Source organism: Myxocyprinus asiaticus, chromosome 34, assembly GCF_019703515.2.
Source record: "Myxocyprinus asiaticus isolate MX2 ecotype Aquarium Trade chromosome 34, UBuf_Myxa_2, whole genome shotgun sequence".
In the NCBI taxonomy this organism is placed as follows: domain Eukaryota; kingdom Metazoa; phylum Chordata; class Actinopteri; order Cypriniformes; family Catostomidae; genus Myxocyprinus; species Myxocyprinus asiaticus.
Window position 1 is genome coordinate 8,859,038 of NC_059377.1, and position 23,272 is coordinate 8,882,309.

At 37.6% G+C, this 23,272-nt stretch overlaps 1 protein-coding gene and 1 non-coding gene across 9 annotated transcripts; both read left to right on the plus strand.

The window, feature by feature from the left end:
• Positions 1-4,226: 4,226 nt before the first annotated feature.
• LOC127424838 (polyadenylate-binding protein 1A-like) lies at positions 4,227-18,301 on the plus strand. Of its 8 annotated transcripts, XM_051670304.1 has the most exons (17): positions 4,650-4,824; positions 6,920-6,959; positions 8,670-8,723; positions 8,824-9,017; positions 9,151-9,266; positions 11,007-11,146; positions 11,235-11,329; positions 11,594-11,731; positions 12,042-12,137; positions 13,089-13,361; positions 13,448-13,538; positions 13,648-13,758; positions 16,150-16,298; positions 16,382-16,466; positions 16,559-16,689; positions 17,690-17,775; positions 17,881-18,301. In XM_051670304.1, the coding sequence occupies exons 1-17, from the start codon at positions 4,798-4,800 to the stop codon at positions 17,894-17,896; spliced, it is 1,842 nt and encodes a 613-aa protein (XP_051526264.1). In that variant the 5' UTR covers positions 4,650-4,797; the 3' UTR covers positions 17,897-18,301. The 8 variants fall into 8 exon arrangements, with proteins under 8 accessions (XP_051526261.1, XP_051526262.1, XP_051526263.1 ...); XM_051670301.1 differs by lacking the exon at positions 6,920-6,959 and having other exon boundaries at positions 4,227-4,824; XM_051670302.1 differs by lacking the exon at positions 6,920-6,959 and having other exon boundaries at positions 4,227-4,824; positions 16,150-16,283.
• LOC127425766 (small nucleolar RNA SNORA5) lies at positions 11,757-11,892 on the plus strand. Its single transcript, XR_007894675.1, has one exon. It is a non-coding gene; the product is annotated as a small nucleolar RNA SNORA5 (small nucleolar RNA).
• Positions 18,302-23,272: the final 4,971 nt, after the last annotated feature.

Here is a 23,272-nt window from a genome sequence, read left to right on the forward strand (position 1 = left end):
TCGGCCCATTCTAGATCTGAGACACTTGAATCACGCGCGCGCGAAGTGCCCATTAAAAATGTTATCTCAGAAACAGATCTTATCGCACATCCGTCCTCAGGGCTGGTTTGCGTCAATAGATCTGAAGAACACGTATTTTCATGTACCAATTGCACCACGTCACAGGCAGTTTTTGAGATTCACCTTCAAGGGAATTGCGTATCAATTCAAAGTCCTTCCTTTCGGTTTGTCTCTGGCTCCCTGCACGTTCACGAAATGTATCGATGCACCGCTCACCCCAGTGAAAATGAACGATGTGCATGTTTTGAATTACCTCAACGATTAGTTATTACTAGCTCAATCAGTGGCACTACTGAGTGAACACAGAGACATGCTGCTTTGCCATCTGAAAAATCTGGGTCTGAATGTCAACTGGGCAAAAAGCAAACTTTCCCCAGCCATCAAATCTCCTTTTTAGGAGTTTGTCTCAACTCCATGAGCATGTGCGGGCATCTCATGAACGCGTGCGTACAGACCATTCTTCGGTGTCTGTCTCAGTTCAAACTGAGGAAAACATTGCCACTGAAGTCATTCCAGAGAATGCTGGGTTTTATGGCAGCAGCATCTGCCGTCATACTGTTAGGTCTGTTACACGAGACCTCTCTCCAGTACTGGCTCAAGCGACATGTTCCACATTGTGCCTGGAGGCACGGGCGTATGCACATCACGGTGACTTACCACTGCTTGGCTGCTCTAGCACCATGGACAGTGCCGGCCTTCTACCAACAGGGTGTTATGCTGGGTAAAATTTTCAGAAGAAAAGTAGTGACCACAGATGCATCCAATACAGGTTGTGGCTCTCTCACTTGATCGTTGATGCGATCACCCTTGCTTATGAATCACAGGGCACAAATTGCCCTATTGGTGTCAAAGTGCATTCAACCAGAAGCATGGCCTTGTCATAGGCGTGGACAAACGGTGTGTCCTTATAGGACATATGTTTGGCAGCAGGATGGTCCTCACAAAACACGTTTGCCAGATTTTATAACCTGGACGTGGCATCCATCTCCTCACAAGTCCTCTCTGTATAGAGCGCTTCTTACATTCATGCAGGTGAGCCCAAGCCCTTATTACGGGTGGGCTACCGACTAGAATACACATATTAAACTTATAATGCAGCCACCTAATTATATGCTGTTGAACTGCCCCTTTAAAAGTCCTAAACACTCCCATAAGAAATAAAACCTACTTTTCCAACCATGTTGTGAGAAGGTTAATAAATCATACTGTGTATATTTATGTGGTTCATATAAATCTCAGACTACATTCATTTCCATCTGGCGTCCGCCACGTGGGACTATTCATATACACTTAAATATGACTTATAAGTTATCGGACTGTGGCCTGTGACTCCTTATGAATATATCTATTTAGTGTTATAATTCTGTGAGTGTGATGTCACGTAGTGCGGCGTGATGAGATAGCATTCCCCATAGTGCTTACAGCAATATCAGGTGAACTGAATCGATAGGGAACGTCTCCGGTTACACATGTAACCTCAGTTCCCTGAGATGAAGGGAACGAGACATTGCCAAAGCTGGCTGCGCTACTACTTCAGAGTTTCATAATCGAGTGACTCACTCTTGTCCCTCAGTCAGAAAATTCTGAAGAAAAGGTGACTGAGCACCCGCTTGTATAGGCCAACTGCGCACCTGAAGGGGCAGGGCTCAGACACCATTGCCAATCAGAGGATTGGCGTGATTGTATAAGCGTTTCAGCAAGGTCGTGTAGAAGGACACTCCCCGTAGTGCTTACAGCAATGTCTCGTTCCCTTCATCTCAGGGAACCGAGGTTACATGTGTAACCGGAGATGTTTTTTTTTATGTTATAACACCACAAAATATTAGCTGTAACTCATTACAATAAGGTTGTATTTGTTAACATTAGTGAACTACTTTAGAATTAACAATGAACAACACTTACAGCACTTATCAATCTTGGTTAATGTTAATTCCAATATATACTAGCATATTTTTAGAAGTTTGTTAATATGTGGTAGCTATCTGTTAACATGATTTAATTCATTATAAATAACCATGAACTACAATAAACAATTGTAAATGTATAAATTAATATTGACCAAGATTTAAAAATTCTATTAAAATATTGTTCTATGTTAATTCATAATATCTAATGCATTTAATAATGTAAAGTGTTATCAGAATCAGAATCAGAATGAGCTTTATTGCCAGGTGTGCTTCCAGGAACAACAATACAATACAGCAACAAGACAAAGATAATAATAAAATTATTTTTTAAATAAATAACATTTAAAAAAAATAAATAAATAGAAATAGAATAAGAATAAAATTTGGATAGAAAATAAAGTATATATAGAATATACAATAAGACTAAATATACATATATATATATATATATATATATATATATATATATATGTGTGTGTGTGTGTGTGTGTGTGTGTATACTGTATATTTATATGTGTGTGTGTGTATATATATATATATATATATATATATATATATATATATATATATATATATATATATATATATAGTGCAAATACAAATCTGTTATTTACAGTGCAAAGGAATGTAATGGCAGAAGAGTTAAGATTTGTTGGATAATATAAAAAGACTAAACTGTGAATTGCACATAATTATTGCTCAATGGGGCAGTTTTAACTGTTCATGAGATGGATAGCCTGAGGGAAAAAAACTGTTCCTGTGCCTGACGGTTCTGGTGCTCAGTGCTCTGAAGTACCAGCCAGAAGGCAACAGTTCAAAAAGGTAATGGGCAGGGTGAGTGGGGTCCAGAGTGATTTTTCCAGCCTTTTTCCTCACTCTGGAAGTGTATAGTTCTTGAAGGGGGGGCAGGGGGCAACCAATAATCCACTCAGCAGTCCGAACTGTCCTTTGTAGTCTTCTGATGTCTGATTTCATAGCTGCACCAAACCAGACAGTTATTGAAGTGCAGAGGACAGACTCAGTGACTGCTGACTAAAACTGTATCAGCAGCGCCTGTGGCAGGTTGAACTTCCTCAACTAGCAAAGGAAGTACAACCTCTGCTGGGCCTTTTTCACAATGGAGTCAATGTGTGTCTCCCACTTCAGGTCCTGTGAGATGGTAGTGCCCAGGAACCTGAATGACTCCACTGCTGTCACAGTGCTGTTTAGAATGGTGAGGGGGGTCAGTGTTGGGGTGTTCCTCCTGAAGTCCTCAATCATCTCCGCCGTTTTGAGCGTGTTCAGCTCAAGGTTGTTTTGACTACACCAGTGAGCCAGCCGTGCAACCTCCCTTCTGTATGCAGAATCATCGTCATCTCGGATGAGGCCGATGACAGTGGTGTCATCTGCAAACTTCAGGAGCTTGACAGAGGGGTCCTTGGTGGTGCAGTCATTTGTGTACAGGGAGAAGAGTAGTGTGGAGAGCACACATTCCTGGGGGGCACCAGTGCAGATCGTACAGGTGCTGGAAGTGAATTTCCCTTGTCTCACTAGCTGCTGCCTATCTGTCTGAAAGCTGGTAATCCACTGACAGATAGACGTGGGAACAGAGCGTTGGTTTAATTTAGTTCAGAGAATAGCTGGGATGATGGTGTTGAAAGCCGAACTGAAGTCAACAAAAGGATCCTTGCATATGTCCCCTGGTCTGTCCAGATGTTGCAGGATATGATGCAATCCCATGTTAACTGCATCATACACAGATCTGTTTGCTCGATAAGTTATCAGTATTATCTGACTTTGATGACACTTGACCAGAAACTACTCATGCTAAAATAATTCCATCACATTTTAAGTTAAAGGTTTTATTTGTCATATAGAGACAACAACACAGCATACTGCAGAACTTGCTGACATGAATGAAATGTGCTATAAATGTTCCATTGCCAATACATTCAGTAGTAACTCTGATATATCTGCAGCATATATCAGCAGCATGTACTGGAAAACGGAGTCTTACCACATTTTATTCTAAACAATAGCATGTTATAATAAATATATAATAACCCCTGTAATAAAACCTCTGTGATTTAGTTATTCAGTGTTCGTCACAAAAATCAACAAATATTCATCGTTCTAAAAGCTGATTCGGACTACAATATTTTCTTCCAATCATCATCAAAACCGTTGAACACGTGTTGCGCATGCACAGTGACAGGCGAGTACGGTGAATGACGTAACTGTGGGTATATATGTGACGGCTCTCCCCTCCCCTCTCCTCCCGAAACCCACCGGCTGACAGAGCTGTGTGAGTGCGTGTGTGCTCCAGAGCTTGCCTCGGCACACATTATATAAAAAATAAAAAAATACAAAAAAAAATATTAAAAACTTTTAAAAATTACAAAAAATCATTTCTTTTCTTTTTAAATAAAATTCGGTGAAGCGGGAGGCCTAGAAACATCGCAACAAACCCGAAGAAAAAAAACCGACAGTTATAACGGACGTCTGTGAGCTCGCGGAGGCCTGGCGGTTTTACTTGATTCGTTGATTTCGATATTATTGCGTTTTCAAACTTCAGTCGCCCTTATTATTCCCCATTTTAAAACAAAGAATCAAACGCTTTAGTCGGACCTGGGATTAATTCTTTTAAACGACGATAGTTAATCCTTACCTGCGACCCAAGAGAAAATGAACCCCAGCGCTCCTAGTTACCCCATGGCCTCACTGTATGTGGGGGACCTGCACCAGGACGTGACTGAAGCCATGCTCTACGAGAAGTTCAGCCCGGCCGGGGCCATCCTTTCCATCCGGGTGTGCAGGGACATGATCACCCGCAGGTCGCTCGGCTACGCTTATGTCAACTTTCAGCAGCCTGCAGACGGTGAGTGTGCCGCACATGATGCGGTTTACAGTGATGTCACGAGGAGAATTAAATGCAGTGCTGCAGTATGCCGATATATTGCGCGTGTTAATAAGCTCATTCGTGACAATATCCAAGCACGGTTTCGTTTAGACAGAAGCCTTGACATAGCGGGGTTATTAGTCCTTTTTTATGTACTGATCAACTGACTGATTTGCTTGAGAGACCCGATTAAGGACTGCATGCATGTCGCATGGTGTAGCATGACAGCATTGACTTGCACATGTCATCATAAATAGGGCGTGGGTGGAGCAGAGAGTGTGTAGATGAGATGCATTTCTTTACCACACCGAAAGATGTGCCTTGATCACATTGATTCTGGTTTTTAATTTTTTTTTTTTTTTTTTTTTTTTTTGCCATGCAATACCATGGTAATATCTTTAGATTTAACGGGTCATTAACATGACTCTCTTGATAGTTACACCACATTATATTATATAAATGTAATGCAGATTATATACAGCATATAACACAATAAATGACGTACAGAAAATTGATACAAATTAAATTAACTTTTATGTAGCATACTATTAACTCAATTTCACACAAAACTAACTTTGTCACACACACACAAAAATCTGTTAAAAAAACAAGATTGTGTTTTTTAGATAGTAGATAGCAGCTTCTCCTGGTTTCTGTTTAGTCATCCTATGGACCCTTTTCACGCGTTCGCGAAGCGGAAGTCGTCATAGTTGGATAAACTTGAATGGGGGACCACAGCAAATGAAATTTTTACTTAACTGTTTGCTCCAACAGCAAAAGAAAAAATCAACGATTTTGCTTTCAGAGCTTTGCAAAAGAAGACAAAAATATAGAGCACTGGATAACATTAGTAAGATGTTCTGTCACTCCCTCAGCAACTGTATTAGAAACCTCATCGCAGCTGTGGTAACTAATATAATACAATATATAAATACGAACTGAACTTGAGTACGTCTGTTAAAGAGGTCATGTCATTTTTTTTATTTATTTATTTATTTATTTTTTTTTTAAACAATATTATTTTCCTTGAGGATCATTTATAATGTTAGTAAAGTTTTTTTGGACAATAAACAGGCACAACATGGTATTAAATGACTTTTTTCCACACTGACTCTGACCCTGACTGAAACGTTTGGTTTTCTGTGTTGTCCCCTTTAAGACTTAAATGTACACTGTGTTATGACTGGCTAACATCTTTGAAGAGCAACACCCCCAGCCAACACTCAAATTTTATTTTATTTTTTTTTCTTCAAGAAAACGTGCAAGCGATTTACAAAATCACCTGAAAGCACTCAGTCCATGCAATCATTAATAGCTGTATGTCCCAATGTATGCGAAGCACACAATAAAACTACTACAGTTGTCCCGACTGGAAAACAATCGAAATCTGAACAAAGTCGGCACACTGTTGCTCCCGCATACTTGTATTATTAGGCAGATGAGATTTGGTGATACAATAATGATATACAGTAAAAGCTGAGAACAGTGAAACTTGTCCAAACTTACACAGGCTGCATATGAATGGTTAATACATTTGTATCCAGCTGTAATGGATGGACGACCTGGGTGTTTGTCTCCCATGTATGGAAATACAAGAGTCGCACCCTGATCATTTTACCTGTTGACTGGGGGAGGGGATCACCCTTGACCGTTTCGCTGCTTAAATACGGGATAATGGCGTCTCGATGCATACATTTCAGCCAAAATACAGGATATTTTGGCTAATACGAGATGGCTGCCACTAGCTTGTACTACTCCATTGTCTTTCGTTGCTCTACGTGATCAAATTCTCCTCCCTGCCCAGTAGGTGGCGATATGCAGAAAGAATGTCAAACACCAAAAACAAAAGAACAATGGAGATTTATAGTAAAAAAGGACTTAAATATTTATCTGTTTCTCACGCACATCTATCATATCGCTTCAGAAGACATATGAAAACACTCAAGTCATATGGATTACTTTATATTTCCTTTATGCGCTTTTTGGAGCTTCAAAGTTCTGACCACCATTCACTTGCATTGTATGGATCTACAGAGCTGAAATATTCTTCTAAAAAATCTTCATTTGTGTTCAGCAGAAGAAAGAAAGTCATACACATCTGGGATGGCATGAGGGTGAGTAAATGAAAGAATTTTAATTTTTGGGTGAACTATCCCTTTAAAAAAATCCATTTCCCTAACGTTGTCATCCTTCGGAAGGCTATGCAGAGACGCTAATTTTCCACAGCCAGGAATGTCACAACGTTTTCAAATCCTCCCTAATATATCACAATCTCTTTTTTTAGTTAATTAACAACAACAGCAATGGTCCCTCTAGGTGTGTAGCAATGGCTGTGCTACCTGTCCAGCTCTCTCATCATTCACTCTGACTGCGCACCAGTGGCGGGACCTTAGAGGCGATGATGTAAAAGGAGGCTTTGATCTCTTACTGTGGAGGCGGTCATATATTAATGAAGGCCCTCTAGTGATGTTTGGAAGTAGAGAACAAGCCGTTTTTGCAGCTTTGTGTCAGTAAATGCTGTTTTTGGACATGGGAGAATGTTTTGGGTTCTAAAACTTACTGTATGTTCTTATAGTGCAATAAACTCTTATGTTTAAAGATCAAGGAAATGTAATTCCTCATGACGTGACCCCTTTAACTCGAGAAGGAATTTGTGTTTAAGCACCAAACCACTTTTAAAACGCTATCATGAGCCTCATGCATGCACAGAGTATGTGTGATACACTGCAGTGAACAGATCTTCACACATATGTACAGTAGGCACAGCAACCAGCATGTGCAGGATATTTATTAATTTAATTAAATTGGAGTCCTTGCACTTTAATAATTGCACAGTCATTTTACAATTAAAATTTTATTTTGATTTGTCATCAGCCCTAAATATATATATATATATATATATATATATATATATATATATATATATATATATATATATATATATATATATATATAAAATATACCACACTTGAAGAACTGAGACTTTAAAGTTACTCTCTTTTGTGCTGATCCTTCCAGTTTACATGGCCCGGATCACCACCTGCTTTTGTCACGGACTGACTGTAATGCAGAATTCAAAGAGACACAGTTTTGATCTAGGCTAATATAATGCATGTTTCAAAGGGAGATCTATGAACAGTCCACAGGAATATGTCACTCTAAGGAAGAAATCGTTGGATTTGCTCAAGTTTTGTAAGGTTTGTTAATTAAATCTTTGAAAGATATTCAATCCACATATTTGTAGATGGTATATGATGAGTTTTAGAACTATTCGCCTTTTTGTCATTAGACAAGAAAGTTATAGGGAACAGCTGGAGGCAGAGGGAGAATCAAGGCTGACGAGCACTTAATATCACGAGTTTGTGCAAGTCATTTATGTTGGCACGTAACAACAAAACAAACTGATTAGTCATTTACATGCCTCAAACGGCTGCTTCAAATGAGTGATTCTCAGTGCCATTGCAGCTTGCTTAACTAATTGGCCAAACAGGACAATGGATCAGCCGATGGCGATAATTAAAAAAATACAGAATATCGGTCAATTTATAGGTTGTCTACTATCTATTACTGTTTTTATTGACCTAGAGGTTTGTAATGTTTGGCATTATTTTCCTTTTAAATTCAAATGGCTTCCATCAGTTTTAGTTCATGGTTGCTTTGCTTCAATGGCCTGAGTTCCACCAGTAATATCAACAATATTCAAAATGTGAGGGCATAAAATGTCCCTTTAATGATTTCCTTTCATTAATTTTTTTGAAACGTTTAATCCCTGCTAGGCCTAAACATAACTTTTTTGTATTTTTTAATACAAAGTTTTGTTACAGAAAATATGCCCTCAAAGATGGGGAAAAAAAAACACCTGCAAATTAATTCTGTAGGTAAATATTGCCCCTTAAAATTCATTTCTGACACTGGCATAGCATGTTTCATTTTCTGTTCAGGTTTAGTTTAGTCATAATTATCTTTTTTAATTTCCAGCTGAACGAGCTCTAGACACCATGAACTTCGATGTGATCAAGGGCAGACCTGTCCGCATTATGTGGTCTCAGCGTGATCCCTCTTTGCGGAAGAGCGGTGTTGGAAACATCTTTATCAAGAACTTGGACAAGTCTATTGATAACAAAGCCCTTTATGACACCTTTTCTGCGTTTGGCAACATCTTGTCGTGCAAGGTAAGACTCCGACATGTTTGTAATTGTTTGTTGCTGTGATTTAATGAATGTAGAAAATTTTGCAGGAATGCTATGAAATGTTGATCAGCGAGTGCATGACTTTATGCTTTTGCTCCTGATGTCATTTCTCAAGGTTGTTTGCGATGAGAATGGCTCAAAGGGGTACGGTTTTGTGCACTTTGAGACGCAGGAAGCAGCTGAAAGAGCCATTGAGAAAATGAACGGCATGTTACTGAATGACCGAAAAGTGTAAGTGAGCTTGTAGCTTTGTCTTAAACCTGAGTATTAGGTCGAATGAACATTGCTAAAAGAACTTTTTAACTAACTTGAGGAGTGGCACAATGACTAACAGACTTGATTTAAGCTTGAAGTGCGGAGTGATTGGACCAAATGACATGCAGAAATAAAAAGGGTATTGAATATTCATGATGCATTTGTAATGATTTTGCTTTCTAACAATTACAATAATTTGATTAACAATAAGTTTCTTAAAGACTGCCTCTTTAGTTTCAGGACCCCTCTTTGTCTGGTAAATTGTGAGTGAGTATTAATGCACACCTTTTAATGGCATCTCTGATTTAAACTTTAGTAAAAAATGCATTCAAGTTGGTAAGTTTGATTCATTTCTGTGAATCGGTTCAAAGTTTCGATTTTAATAAATCGTTTCATAACTCTTATTGGATGATGATAATGACGCAAATGAATTACTCATATCAAATAATTTGTTTTTGAACGTTTAGTAAAATAAATATAAATATTGCAGTTTATTACCATGTATATAGGTGAATATCAGTGTAAATTATGAAATCTCATTCTAGCATTCACTTAGTAAATAACTGGAAAGCATGCTTTGTTTTTTAAATTATATTTTTACTGTACTTTATTCATTTTGAATCTAGCTTCAGGAATCAGTTTTAAAGTTTTATATAGGTTGGTATTCACTTTACTTATGTACTTTTTTTGTATTTTAACTTGTTTTTCACCCAAAAAAATAGTCATGGAAGTCATAATCGCAAACAGACTTGGCTAAAGTTGTTGTTCGGTTGAAATGATGGTTCATCTGATCGTATAAAAAAAACATAAGCCATTACAGAACCAAATGCTTAAAGTACGCCGTGAATTGCCTTGACGAGTGCGGTTTTCTTTTGTGTGTTGATGTACTGTATTTTCTACTGAAACTGGAAGTTGGGGCGTCATGATGAATGACAACTGTTTAGCCAGGGAGACTTGAGCACCGGCCTACTTTTCCACTGACTTGAGAACTGAGCAACGATGTAACTGACGACGTTACTACATAAAAAGCCCACAAACAAACAGCGCATTGTGGATTTTGTTTATAAGTTTTTAAAAACACATTTAAATCATTTTTAATTCTGCATCTTTATGGTTTTATAATCTGCTTCTGATGCAACCATTAAACTTTATAATGAATAAAACTATAAAATATTTCAGACTTATGGTATTTGTAAATAAATAAATGTAAAATATAAAGGCTGGAGTTTGAGTCTTGTGACATTTATAGTAATTTAATTCATTGTCTTTATGCCATCGCAAGCTGTTTTTAAAGTAACGATTTGGAGTTATTTAAATATAACAAATAAAACTCATAGCAATCAATTCACATATGATATTTGTAAATAAAATTATTTTATTTTAGACGGACAGGGAAAATAAAAAGGCTGGATCAGTGCAGATTAATGAGAAACAAGCATGATCTATATATCAATATTTTTAATAACAATACACTAAACATAAAGAATAAAGAACACTTACTTGTGCGGTTCATCCCAAATAGGTGAAGAATATTCGCTGAAATAAAATGCCTGAAATAATAAAATCCAGCCACTTTCATGGCATCCAGCTCCCTTGTTCCAATCAAAAGTGATCATCCTGATGCCCCAGTGCTCGAAGTGGGTTGAAATCCATGGCTGTCCCCCTTGATCATTTCACCATTGGGGGCCATTCAGTTTTCTTTTCTATTGCTCTCAGGTTTGTGGGGCGCTTCAAATCTCGCAAAGAGAGGGAGGCTGAGCTCGGAGCAAGAGCGAAAGAATTTACCAATGTATACATCAAAAACTTTGGGGAAGATATGGATGATGACAAACTCAAGGACATCTTCAGCAAATATGGTAAGCTTTGCTGCACTTTTCTGTTTTACACTTGTATTTTTATTCTCTTTATTCTTATAAATTTTACTGAATTCTCACATTTTGTAAGGTACTGCTATGAGCATCCGTGTCATGACTGATGAAAGCGGAAAATCCAGAGGCTTTGGATTTGTCAGTTTTGAGAGGCATGAAGACGCCCAAAGGGTCAGTCTAACTATGAATTCGGTAAAATTAATATGATTGACTGGATCTGTTACAAAACCTTGTGAACTGCTTACTGTCTACTTAAGCCTCATAAGCTATTTATTTGTAACACTCTACATAGGAAGCAATCCTGTGCGCCACAGAAATGCTCACAGGAGGAGACTGTTAACTAGGTTTTGCTCACTCTGTGTTTCCTGGAGTAATAGACAGGTTTCGAACAATTATACATTGTGTCTTTACTCTCTTTTTGCTCTCATTCATCAGGCTGTGGATGAAATGAACGGGAAAGAGCTGAACGGAAAACTCATCTACGTGGGTCGTGCTCAGAAGAAAGTGGAACGTCAGACTGAGCTCAAGCGCAAGTTTGAACAGATGAAGCAGGATCGCATGACTCGATACCAGGTCAGTGATGTTGAATTCTGACCTCTGCAGCCCTGTCAAATTCAGTGCTTCCTCCTCTGTGGACCGTACTGGCCAAAATGGCTGCAACAGTGAATTTGTAGTCTATGGGCCCCATATTCTTCCATAGTAGATCCTGGGGATAGAAATGACTATGTACAGTTGTTTATAGAAAATGTATTCCCTCCTTTTATGGTGCTTTATTAGACCATGATTTTGGTCATAAAAATGATTTTATAGTTTTTCTTTGAATCTAGGAGAAGCAAATATCCTCACAGATGCAGTTATTGACAGTTTTTTGCTGTTTTTACAGGGTGTCAATCTCTATGTGAAGAACTTGGATGATGGTATTGATGATGAGCGTCTCCGTAAAGAGTTCTCTCCCTTTGGTACAATCACCAGTGCCAAGGTATGAGTGACCACGTTTACATGCATTTAATGTTAAAAAAAGCAGCATTCTAACAGGTTTTTGAGGAGTGTGCATGTGCGTGGAACAGTCCAGATAACAAACGTCATAGTATGGAGCCCAACAACAAGTCAACACAGCAGAAAGAATTCAACTTTTCTGGGAGTACAGTGGGAAAAGCACATACAGTATAAACTATACCCATTTATACAAACCAATTTTAAATATTGATGCTAGTCAAAATATGCACTAGTACACTGGGGGAATCCCAGAGTTTTACATAAGAGGGAAACCCCACTATTGCAGTGCAATTCTGCTGCAGGTGGAAATAGAAAATTAAGACAACAAACACGGCACAAACACAGCAACAACTGTGGAATATCTGTAAATAAAGTGAAGCAACGGGGAATAAAATAGTCATAGTCTTCCTCGGATACCATGCTGCGGGGAAATTATGTTGCTCTGGAGAAATCTGCTTACTGACCGAGACGCATGTAGTATGCCGCTTTATAAAGTGAATGTAAACTGGAATGCCCCTTTCTCTCAATAAACCGATTTCTGGTGTCCATTTAAACGTAGTCAGTGTGAACCTTCATTGACCAAGTGGATATTGTTTATAAAATCTGAATCTACACACTGTTTTCTTTGTCAGCATGAAATCAGAATGAACCTATTTAATGCAATACATGTTCCTGGTTTTATTGTGCTTGATCAGTCCACGTTATTACAAATTAAGTTTGTCTTTGTGATCTATCATTTAAAATCTAATAACCTTCTGATCTTATTTTTTTAGTAATAGCCAAATAAGCTATTTAGGCTCTGTTGTTGTAGGCGACTCTTGTTGGTTGTGCAACCTTTCTAAATTCTTCATGTATTTTCATGTTTGCTTTAAAATTTTTCCTTAACTTCCTTTTTGTGGACAAAATATTAAAACCCTTCTCTCCTCTGTTACAGGTCATGATGGACGGCGGTCGCAGTAAAGGCTTCGGTTTTGTCTGTTTCTCTTCTCCTGAGGAAGCCACTAAGGCAGTGACTGAGATGAATGGCCGCATTGTGGCCACTAAGCCGCTGTACGTGGCTCTGGCTCAGCGTAAAGAGGAACGGCAGGCCCATCTCACCAACCAGTACATGCAGAGGATGGCCAGTGTCCGTGCAGTGCCAAATCCTGTTATCAACCCCTATCAACCTGCACCACCATCAGGATACTTCATGGCCGCCATTCCACAAGTAAGGAAAACAGATTGCTTTCCATTTGTTTTGATTAGTAACACAGAGTTTCTTTCTACTATATTAATGTATTTCTTCCCTCACAGGCCCAGAACAGAGCTGCATATTACACTACAGGTCAGCTCGCCCAGCTCAGACCCAGCCCTCGCTGGACCACACAGGGTGTCAGGCCTCAGCGTAAGTCAACAGGCAAATCTGCACCGTAGAAAAAAGCTTGATGTACTGCATGAATGTCTCAAGCAATACAGAGTTTTAATTCAACAAAAACAATGACCCATCCTTACAGACTTTCAGAACTTGCCAGGCACGATGCGCCCTTCTGTTCCCAGACCTCAGACGTTCAGCACTATGCGTCCTGCCTCCCAAGTGCCCCGCATGATGTCCACTCAGCGTGTCGGTGAGTCACTTAACACACTGAAGTTTGCTATTCTTTGTTAGCTCAATTTTAACAACCCACTTTACAATACACTTCATACAAAAGTGTGAGGCCACATTGAAAATCTGGGATGCAAAATCCATTTTAAACCTGTTAAAGTTTTAGAAACAGGCCCAGATGTAAAATGGTTACATTAACATATAATGAATGGGCGTCGAGGGGCAGTAACATATAATGGAGGGGCGTCGACTGGGGGGAGGGTGTGTGTGTGTGTGTGTGTATATGCTATTGGGGGGTGCGCGCATCTTCAGTTCCAGCACGTATTGTTAGGGTTGCCATCATGATGATAAAATTCGACCTTTTTCTTAACTTGTGCTTGGGGGTGGGGGCATAGGGTAAATTGAGGGTGCTGATCCGGCCCTGATTAGAAAAGATTTTGAGCAATTTAAAACAAATAAATGTAATGTAACAATATTTTAAGGTATTGCTCTATTTCTAAGTTACTAATCCAATAAGCAAATGTGTGGCATTGACCATGTTACCTTGTTTGTGCAAAAGGTCAGATTTTCTTGCTTTCACTAAAGCACACAATATTCTCTTTGGAACATTCTCAAATAATGCTGGATTATCATACCAGCTCGAGTGCATGCTGTCAATAAAGCAAAAGGGAATTAAAATTGAAAGTGTGTTCACACTTGGCAGATTTGGTTCGATTAAAACGAACTCTGGTGCGATTGCTCTGTTAGTGTGGTTCATTTGAACAAGTGTGAACGCTGTCACCCGAACCTTGGTGCGCTTCCAAACAAACTCTGGTGCGGTTCGATTGATATATGAATGCAACATGGACCAAAAATAGGAAGTAATTTGCCTAATACTGACCTCAAGCATACCTGGTTCTTCTCATCATAGGAGCTATGTTGCCCATTACAGTTCGGTACAGGCGTCGAACCGCTATAAGCCGTCCTTGCAGCTTATCTTTGTTTGTGTGTGCAACGGAGAAATTTCTGGTGCTGCTTTGACTCCTTTACACATTTTATTAACTCTTCGTTTGTTCTCAGCTGGTAAAAATACCACCATATATACATATATAAATCTAACGAGCGCATTTCACCCAGCAGCCAGCATTGTTTTGGATGTTCGGCAAATTCCGTCAAAGAATATACGTCATAAAAGCTGTCCAATCAGGTTGTGACTTTTTCCTGATGCCTTTGGTTTCGTATCTTTAGGTTCGGTGTTAAAAATGCCAGTGTGAACGCTAAGCGAACCAGGACTAAATGTATCATTTTCTTTTTTGGTCCGGACCAAGAGAACCAAGAGAACCGAACTACAAGTGTGAACACACCCTTAAAGCAAATTTGAAAAAGAAGCATTTTCACTTGTTATCTTATGCTTTTGGATAGGGGTGGGTAAAAATATAGATCTTCCAATCTCAATATCGATTCTTAAATCCCAAGATGGATCTTTTCCTCTATGCGCAGCCCTCTACAATGAGAGAAAATCACTCGCATTTGCAACCAAATTTCGTTAGACTAAAAATTTATTTATTTGGCACCTGGCTGGTTTTCTTAAAGAGGCAGTGCTGGGTCAACAAATCAGTGTAAATACTTGTAAATAGTACAAATTATGCAATTAAACAATAAATGTAAAAAATATATAACATATTTGATAGAATATCATATTTATTGATTGAATACATGGATTTGTTCATTTTTAAAAAGTTAAAATGTGACCAATTATGAAAAACGAATAAAATATTATTAGTACAGCTGTCAAAATTAACTCGTTAACGCATGTGATTAATTCAAAAGGTTTAACAAGTGCATTTTTCTTAATCGCGATTAACGCATTTAATGTTAACATAGCATAAACCAGCATAAACACTTGTTGGAAGGGTGAAACCTTTGAGATGTGTCCGTCTGGAGTCGTCTGGAGACGCATGCACCACAAACACACACAACAGCCATATCAGTGATCAAATGATTGAGAAAGGAGCTCTTAGTGCTAATACTATATGGAACTTGTGATAGAAATCAAGTATTTTTCAGCCTGTGTAAGGCACATTTTAATTACCACAGAAGCACACAAAAATTCTCACTATCACCAAAATGCAGAATGAGAAGTATTTGTCGTTTTTGACTGACAGCACTAATAATTAGTAAAATTAATATTTTCTCAATGTACCTAGTTTTAGTTGAAGTTTCCCTGTATAATTAACAGCATTAGCTGGGAGAGAATGTAAGCAAAAGGGAAACTATTACTGAAATATACCCATATAAATTGATATCGAATCAAAATCGGAATAGAATAGAATCGGACAGCTTACGAATTGAATTGAGAAATCAATACCCACCCCTACTTTTGGATCTTATTCAGTACAAGTTTGCAATACTAAATCTGTCTTTCTCCTCTCAGCTGCTCAGACTATGGGTCCACGGGCCACAACTGCAACAACCGCAGCAGCTGTACCTCCAGTGCGTGGCGTACCTCAGTACAAATACGGATCCGGTGCCCGCAACTCCCAGCAGCACATGAACACACAGCCTCAGGTTACTATGCAGCAGGTAGCACTCTATTGAGTCTGACTGATTAGATGTGATTTGCCTTGGTATAAATTGCATAAATTCATTCGGTCTCTTACTCTCAGCCTGCTGTGCATGTGCAAGGACAGGAGCCCCTGACTGCATCTATGCTTGCCGCTGCTCCGCCACAAGAACAGAAGCAGATGCTTGGTAAGGATTCTGCCTGGAGTTTCTGCTTTTGATACTTTACACTCATTTTGTTAGGCGGAGAAAGGAAATAATGTTTTATTTTCTTCTCCCAGGTGAGCGTCTTTTCCCGCTGATCCAGAACATGCACCCCAGCCTGGCTGGCAAGATCACTGGAATGCTTTTGGAAATCGACAACTCTGAGCTCCTCCACATGCTGGAGTCGCCTGAGTCTTTGCGCTCCAAGGTCAGATTCATTGCTTTCCTGGTGTACATGTAAAGCTAAGTTGTAGTGATGGAATTGGAATGTTGTTTTGAAGAGTATGGACCAGCTGTGAGCTTGCTGATAAGACTGTATCGCAAAATGCTAAGACAACACATCTTTCTATTGCATTGTCTTTGCTGACTGCATGCAAAAACATGGATAACAGCACGACCAGTTTAGAATAATTTATGAATTAATTACCCTTTTTTTCAGATTAACATTTTTTATTGATTCATATATTAACAAATAAAAGCAAGAACATTTACAAACAGAATCAATATTTAACCCCCTCTATTACTGCCCCACTTTCCCATAATTTCCCACTTTCCCCAAATTACAAAATCCTCTAGATATCCCTTCTTCAAAAGCTGCCTCCCTTCCCATCTCCGCACATCTTATTTTCTATAAATTTGTCCCCCAAATTTATGACCGCCCCATCGCCCAAAACACAGAGTCTGGGGCAAAGTAAAACCCGAGTGCCCAAAACGTCACACAAATAACTCTGAACCCTCAACCAAAAATCTTGAATCTTAACACCCCCCAAAAGGCATGTGTTGTGTCTCCAACATCTGATTGACAATGCCAGCAGGTGGGTGTGTCTTTAAGACCAAGCCTATATAATCTAGAGGGGGTCCAATAGAATCTATGTAAAATCTTAAATTGCATAAGGCGCACCCTTGCATCTCTAGATGTAGACTTGATGTTTTTTAGAATCCTAGCCCACACTCCCTCCTCCAATACCAAGTTTAAATCTTTCTCCCATAATCTCTTGACAGAAGTTAAAGCTCCGACCCCCAGACTCTGAATTAGCAGGGAGTAATACACTGATGCCTCATGACCTTTTCCAAAAGTAGTAATCACCACTCCCAGAGTATCTGCTGCTTTAGGGGGGTGTATGAATTAATGACTCTTAGCCATTCCCCTGGCTTCAGAATTCTGTATGAAACACTGGTATGAACATTTTGTGAATTGTTTTAAACAGGTTGATGAAGCAGTAGCCGTACTCCAGGCTCATCAGGCTAAAGAAGCTGCTCAGAAAACAGTGACCAACTCTACTGGTGTGCCAAGGTAACAGATATTCCTTTTGTTATCAGTGGTCTTTCACTCTGCTTGCATCAAATGTATACTCTGTTTTAGTGAGAACTGGAAGTTCATGATGTCTCTGTTTTTCAGGGGTGTCGAGCCTTGAAACTTCACCGAGAGGAAAATGTAAACATCGCAAAACAACTAAAACACAGAAAACATCGCAAAACATCTAAAAACAATATTTAAAAAAGAAATTGCAAAGAGCCAGGTCTAGAGAAGAAAGTTTTAGGCCTAGTTAGGTATTTTTAAAAAAAGGAATAAAAAGTGTAAAACAGAAAAATAATGTTGGATCAAAAAAAACAAAAAACAAAAAAAAGAGAGAAAGAAAGAAAAGTTCCATTGTATAGGGAAAACAGCCCTAAAGCATTCCTGCCTTGTTTTATTTGCTGTTAAAGACTGGCTGTGTCATGTTCTTGGAAAGGAGGTGGGAACTGACTGAACCATCAATGTGAAGTTTATCTTAAATTAAAAATTAGCTTGCTGAAATAAAGTTAATTAAAATGCAAAAGAGTGAGTGTCTGTCTTTATCTACAAAATCTCAAAAGTATTGATTTGGGATGCAAAAGGGCACCTTGTTTTAAATGTTATGATGTTGGACTACAAAAGTGGAAAATCAGGTTTGTAAGAATTTACAAGCAAGAAAAGAAAAGTCTATGTAGGCACTGAAAAGGAAGATGACAATACTGTGCAATGGAGACAAGAAGTAAATGGACATGGTTTTAGCCAGCTGCAAAGATCTGTGAAGCTTTTTTTTTTTAATTATTTTTTAGAAGTGATGTTCGTTTTAATGAGCAGAATCAAACGTGAAAGAGATAAAGTAAAATTAATGGGCAACATAAGGAATGGGATGTATGGAAGTATATTAATGACAAATGTCTGAGACAAAAAAGCACGCAATGAATTGCATGTACCTTTTTTTTTTTTTTTTTTAGAATGCAATTTCATATCGTTCTGTATTTAAGCTGTGAATATTTCAATTTGAAAACATTTTGTGAAAAATTTCATCAAGTAGATTCAACAATAAACATTCAACTTCCATAATTAAATTCCAAACTATTATTATTATTATTATTATTATTATTATCTCGAGATATTCGTCCATTAATTTTCACTTTGCAAACTCACCTCTTTACAAATTTCAGTGGTTCAAAATCAGTTGGAAATTCAATCTTGTTCTTCTTTACTACTGCACATCACCACTAGGTGTTGCAATCAATTGTTGAAGAAGATCAAGAACAATAAGTAAGGAACCTGGACAATTGCCAGTTTTGATAATTAAACTAACTTGACAATAAATAAAGTCATTTTAAACAGCCTTCAGTTTGACATGCCACTTTACTATGCGAGTCACTTCTCAGTACATACCAGTTTGTACCAGTTAACCAAAGTGCTCTTGGTTAATGAGGAAAAATGAGCTGCAAGGTACTGTAATATACCTGTTAAATAATAAATATAAGGGGGGGAAAAAAAGGAATATTTTGGAACTGATCTTGGAAGGTGAACATTTATTACTGAATTTTGAGTGATGAAATTTGGTGCAAAATGTTTTCTATTGAAATATTCACAACTTAAATATACAACCACGTGAAATTGCATTCCCAAGAAATGTTAATGCAATGCGTTTATTTTTTTAATTGCAATTTTTTAATTAGTATACTTCCATTGGGATTGAACATGACAGACTAGACTTGAACCTACGTCTCCAATATTAGCATGGGCTCAGTGTGCCTACGCAAAAACCACTACGTCATGGTTTGGAAATTAAGGGTATGTTTACACGACAACGATGTACTAAAAACGGAAATGTTTTTCCTTTGCATTTTTGAAAAGTTTCGCGTACAGACGACAACATTGTCAAAACGATCCCTGTTCACATGGATCTGCGAAAACTACTAAAAACGCTGTATTATGCATGCCAGGCCAGTAGTTGGCGCTGTCACTTTGTAAAGAAACACTACGCGCCTGTGCACATAAGCATTCTTCCACAGAGCGGTGAATACAAACAATGAAGATGGCGAAAGCATCGAGCAATTTTGTCTGGACGGACGATTAGGTTGCTTTATTTCTACAATTACTTTGCTGGAGAAGCGTCAATAAACTCAAAATCTTGAGCAGCACAAACACAGTCCTGTAGTCCGCCATTGTATTTTTGAATGTCTCGCGCACATGCCTATAGACTGAACTCTCAAGATTATTCAATAAACTCTTTTTTTACCATCACTTCATCTCCTGCCTTCTTCTGTATTCCCCCTGCTGACTCTTGGGCTGGTAGGAGAGTAAGTTAACATAAGCTGTTGATGTTCACTGGTTTTGGATATCAGACGGAACTCTGATATATGGATATCTTCTGACGGAGAGAGAGGTCTTGTGTACATTGGATCTAACATGCATTTTCGCTGCCTCATGTTTTCATACTCTAAGCATATCATTGAATACTGTACATGGTATCACATCTCTGTCTATAGGCTATATACATAAGCATTGGGTGAATGAATTGCAGGGTAAAGGTACATCAAATAAAAGTAAATAAATAAATAACATTTAAAATACAAATAAATTTTTCCCATCTGAATCCATACATTAATTTCAAGATTTTCAAATTGCAGGTTCTGCCTACTGTACAATGTTCACACTCCATACAAAACACTCCAGATTAATAAATTGTTGATTATTGTTATTTGCACAGACACCAGTATTCATATTGATAATTATACATCTCAAATGAATGCCTATCAATCCATCATTCTTTATATAACACGTAATACGCGTGCACAAGACGTCATCATTTTGACAAATTCACATTTTTGTATGTTTACACGGAGATGATAACGGCATCGTTTTCAAAAACTTGACTTTGAAACCCATTTTCAAAAGTTTGCATTTCAGGCCCCAAAACGCCGTTGCCGTGTAAACGAACAGCCAAAACGCATCAAAAGTTTTCTGTTTTTAGTTGAAAATGTTGTCGTGTAAACGGCCCCTAAAAAAAAATGGTAACAGAGGTGATACAAATACTGAGCAGAAATGTTTGTGGTATTCTGTAATGTCTCCTAGGAAGCACAATTAACTGTTTTGTGCCTTGCTCTCATTACATTTATTTTTATCAGACACTTTCATTCCTGGGAGACAATATGATATTCAAATCATTTTACCCTTTCATTATAAAAAGATTAAGTCTCAGTTTACTGTTTGCCTGAAGCAAGTCACCATTTCTAATCACAAGAATTGTTTATAATAAAGTCTAGAGGTCCAGTTAGACATTAGTTGGGGTAACATGGATATGGCCATCGAACAACCTGTCTGCTTGACCTTTTGACCTTTTGAGTATTGCCAAATACTGTTGATTCTTCGAAGAGGGAAATTTGTCCGTCCTTGAAGATTATTTAAAAACGAAAGTTTTAAAGGATAGATTATACAGTAATGGCTTTAAACAATATGTTTCTTTAGTGTTTTTATGATTTGAATATAATTGAAATGTTAAATTTCCCAGAATTTCACTATTTTGGGATTGTCCCACAAGTAATTAATTTATTAAAAGTGCTCAAAACAGGGAAATTATACTTTATACATTTTCCAATGAACTTACAAATAAATAAATAATAATAATTCTATTAATTTGGTAGTTGTGTATCCCACAAATTTAATACAACTACATAAAGACCTTTTTGATAGACTAAGATCACACATTTCTGGTTTTATAGCAGTAATTTGGTAAAGTAATTACCAAACCTTTTTATTTAATTTTTTTTAAAGTATTTATTTATAACATGCTTTGTGTTATTACCCTGCAGTTAGTTTAAAATAAATAAAATATAGTCACCACAGCTGCGTTGGATACAGCTGCTGAAGGTGTAACAGTAAATTTGGCATCTTCTCTCTTCTGACTGTGCTAATCCATCACTCTCTATTTTTTCCTCTTGTGGAAAGTCGTGGAAACGTAATAGGGGTTTTTCTTTTGCTGTTAGAACAAATAGATTAGCAAAAATCATATTTGATGTTGTCTCTCATTCACTGCTACACAAGTTTACCCTGCTATCGTTTACTTCCTTGTTCCAAAACCCAGAAATGTGAAAAAGGTCTGTTGTACAATTATTATTTATATTTTATTCCAAAGAGTCGATTTTCCCAATACTGCTGTCAAAACTGCGAGGATAAATAAGAAGCACATCTCCACCAGGATAGCAGAGTGACAGTTTTGAGATCAGAAATTTAATACATTTTAAGATTTCTATTCTCAGAAGATGATCTGAGAATAAGTGTATTAGGTGTTATTACCGACCTGGTTCGTATTTGACTCTTTTAATTCAGAAACAACTAAGCTATTTTTATTTTTTAATGTTCAAAGTTAATCAAATGCATGTTACTTGTTATTTATCACAAATTCAGCCAACAATAACTTTGATAATTGAGTTATCTCAAAATAAATCCAGGGCAGTTATTCTAACTCTACATTTTAAATTATGATAACTAAAAGGCAAAATTATTTTTTACAGTGTATTAAAATCAATGAAGGTTGATCAAGGCCATGATAATAGGTTTCTACTCCAGGACATGTGAGAAAATGTCTGTCATAGATGGAACATAGTTTGAAGCAGAGTTGTTGTTTTTTTCAAGTTGTCAAAAGTGCCTCACATGAAACCAAACATACATTTCTTTGAAAGTTAATGCTGAAAGAGGGGGAGAAATAGAAGAGCATTTGATGTAGCCACAGTCACCTGATCAGTGCATGAAGAACAGAGGAGCCTTATATATATATATATATATATATATATATATATATATATATATATATATATATATATATATAAACACTGGCGACCAAAAGTTTGGAATAATGTCCATATTTTGCTGTTTCGGAAGGAAATTGGTACTTTAGTTCACCAAAGTGGCATTCAACTGATCACAAAATATAGTCAGGACATTACTGATGTAAAAAACAGCACCATCACTATTTGAAAAAAAATCATTTTTGATCAAATCTAGACTGGCCCCATTTCCAGCAGCCATCACTCCAACACCTTATCCTTGAGTAATCATGCTAAATTGCTAATTTGGTACTAGAAAATCACTTGCCATTATATCAAACACAGCTGAAAGCTATTTGGATCATTAAATGAAGCTTAACATTGTCTTTGTGTTTGTTTTTGAGCTGCCACAGTATGCAATATACTGGCATGTCTTAAGCTCAATATTAGGTCAAAAATGGCAAAAAAGAAACAGCTTTCTCTAGAAACTCGTCAGTCAATCTTTGTTTTGAGGAATGAAGGCTATACAATGCTTGAAATTGCCAAAAAACTGAAGATTTCATACAAAGGTGTAAACTACAGTCTTCAAAGACAAAGGACAACTGGCTCTAACAAGGACAGAAAGAGATGTGGAAGGCCAGATGTACAACTAAACAAGAGGATAAGTACATCAGAGTCTCTAGTTTGACAAATAGACACCTCACATGTCCTCAGCTGACAGCTTCATTGAATTCTAC

Excerpts from the sequence above, each read along its gene's own strand:
- LOC127424838 (XM_051670301.1), top strand. The coding sequence starts at position 4,632 with ATGAACCCCAGCGCTCCTAGTTACCCCATGGCCTCACTGTATGTGGGG. Across the intron at positions 11,147-11,234 it reads GGACATCTTCAGCAAATATG|GTACTGCTATGAGCATCCGT; the intron begins GTAAGCTTTGCT and ends ACATTTTGTAAG. Across the intron at positions 13,362-13,447 it reads TCATGGCCGCCATTCCACAA|GCCCAGAACAGAGCTGCATA; the intron begins GTAAGGAAAACA and ends CTTCCCTCACAG.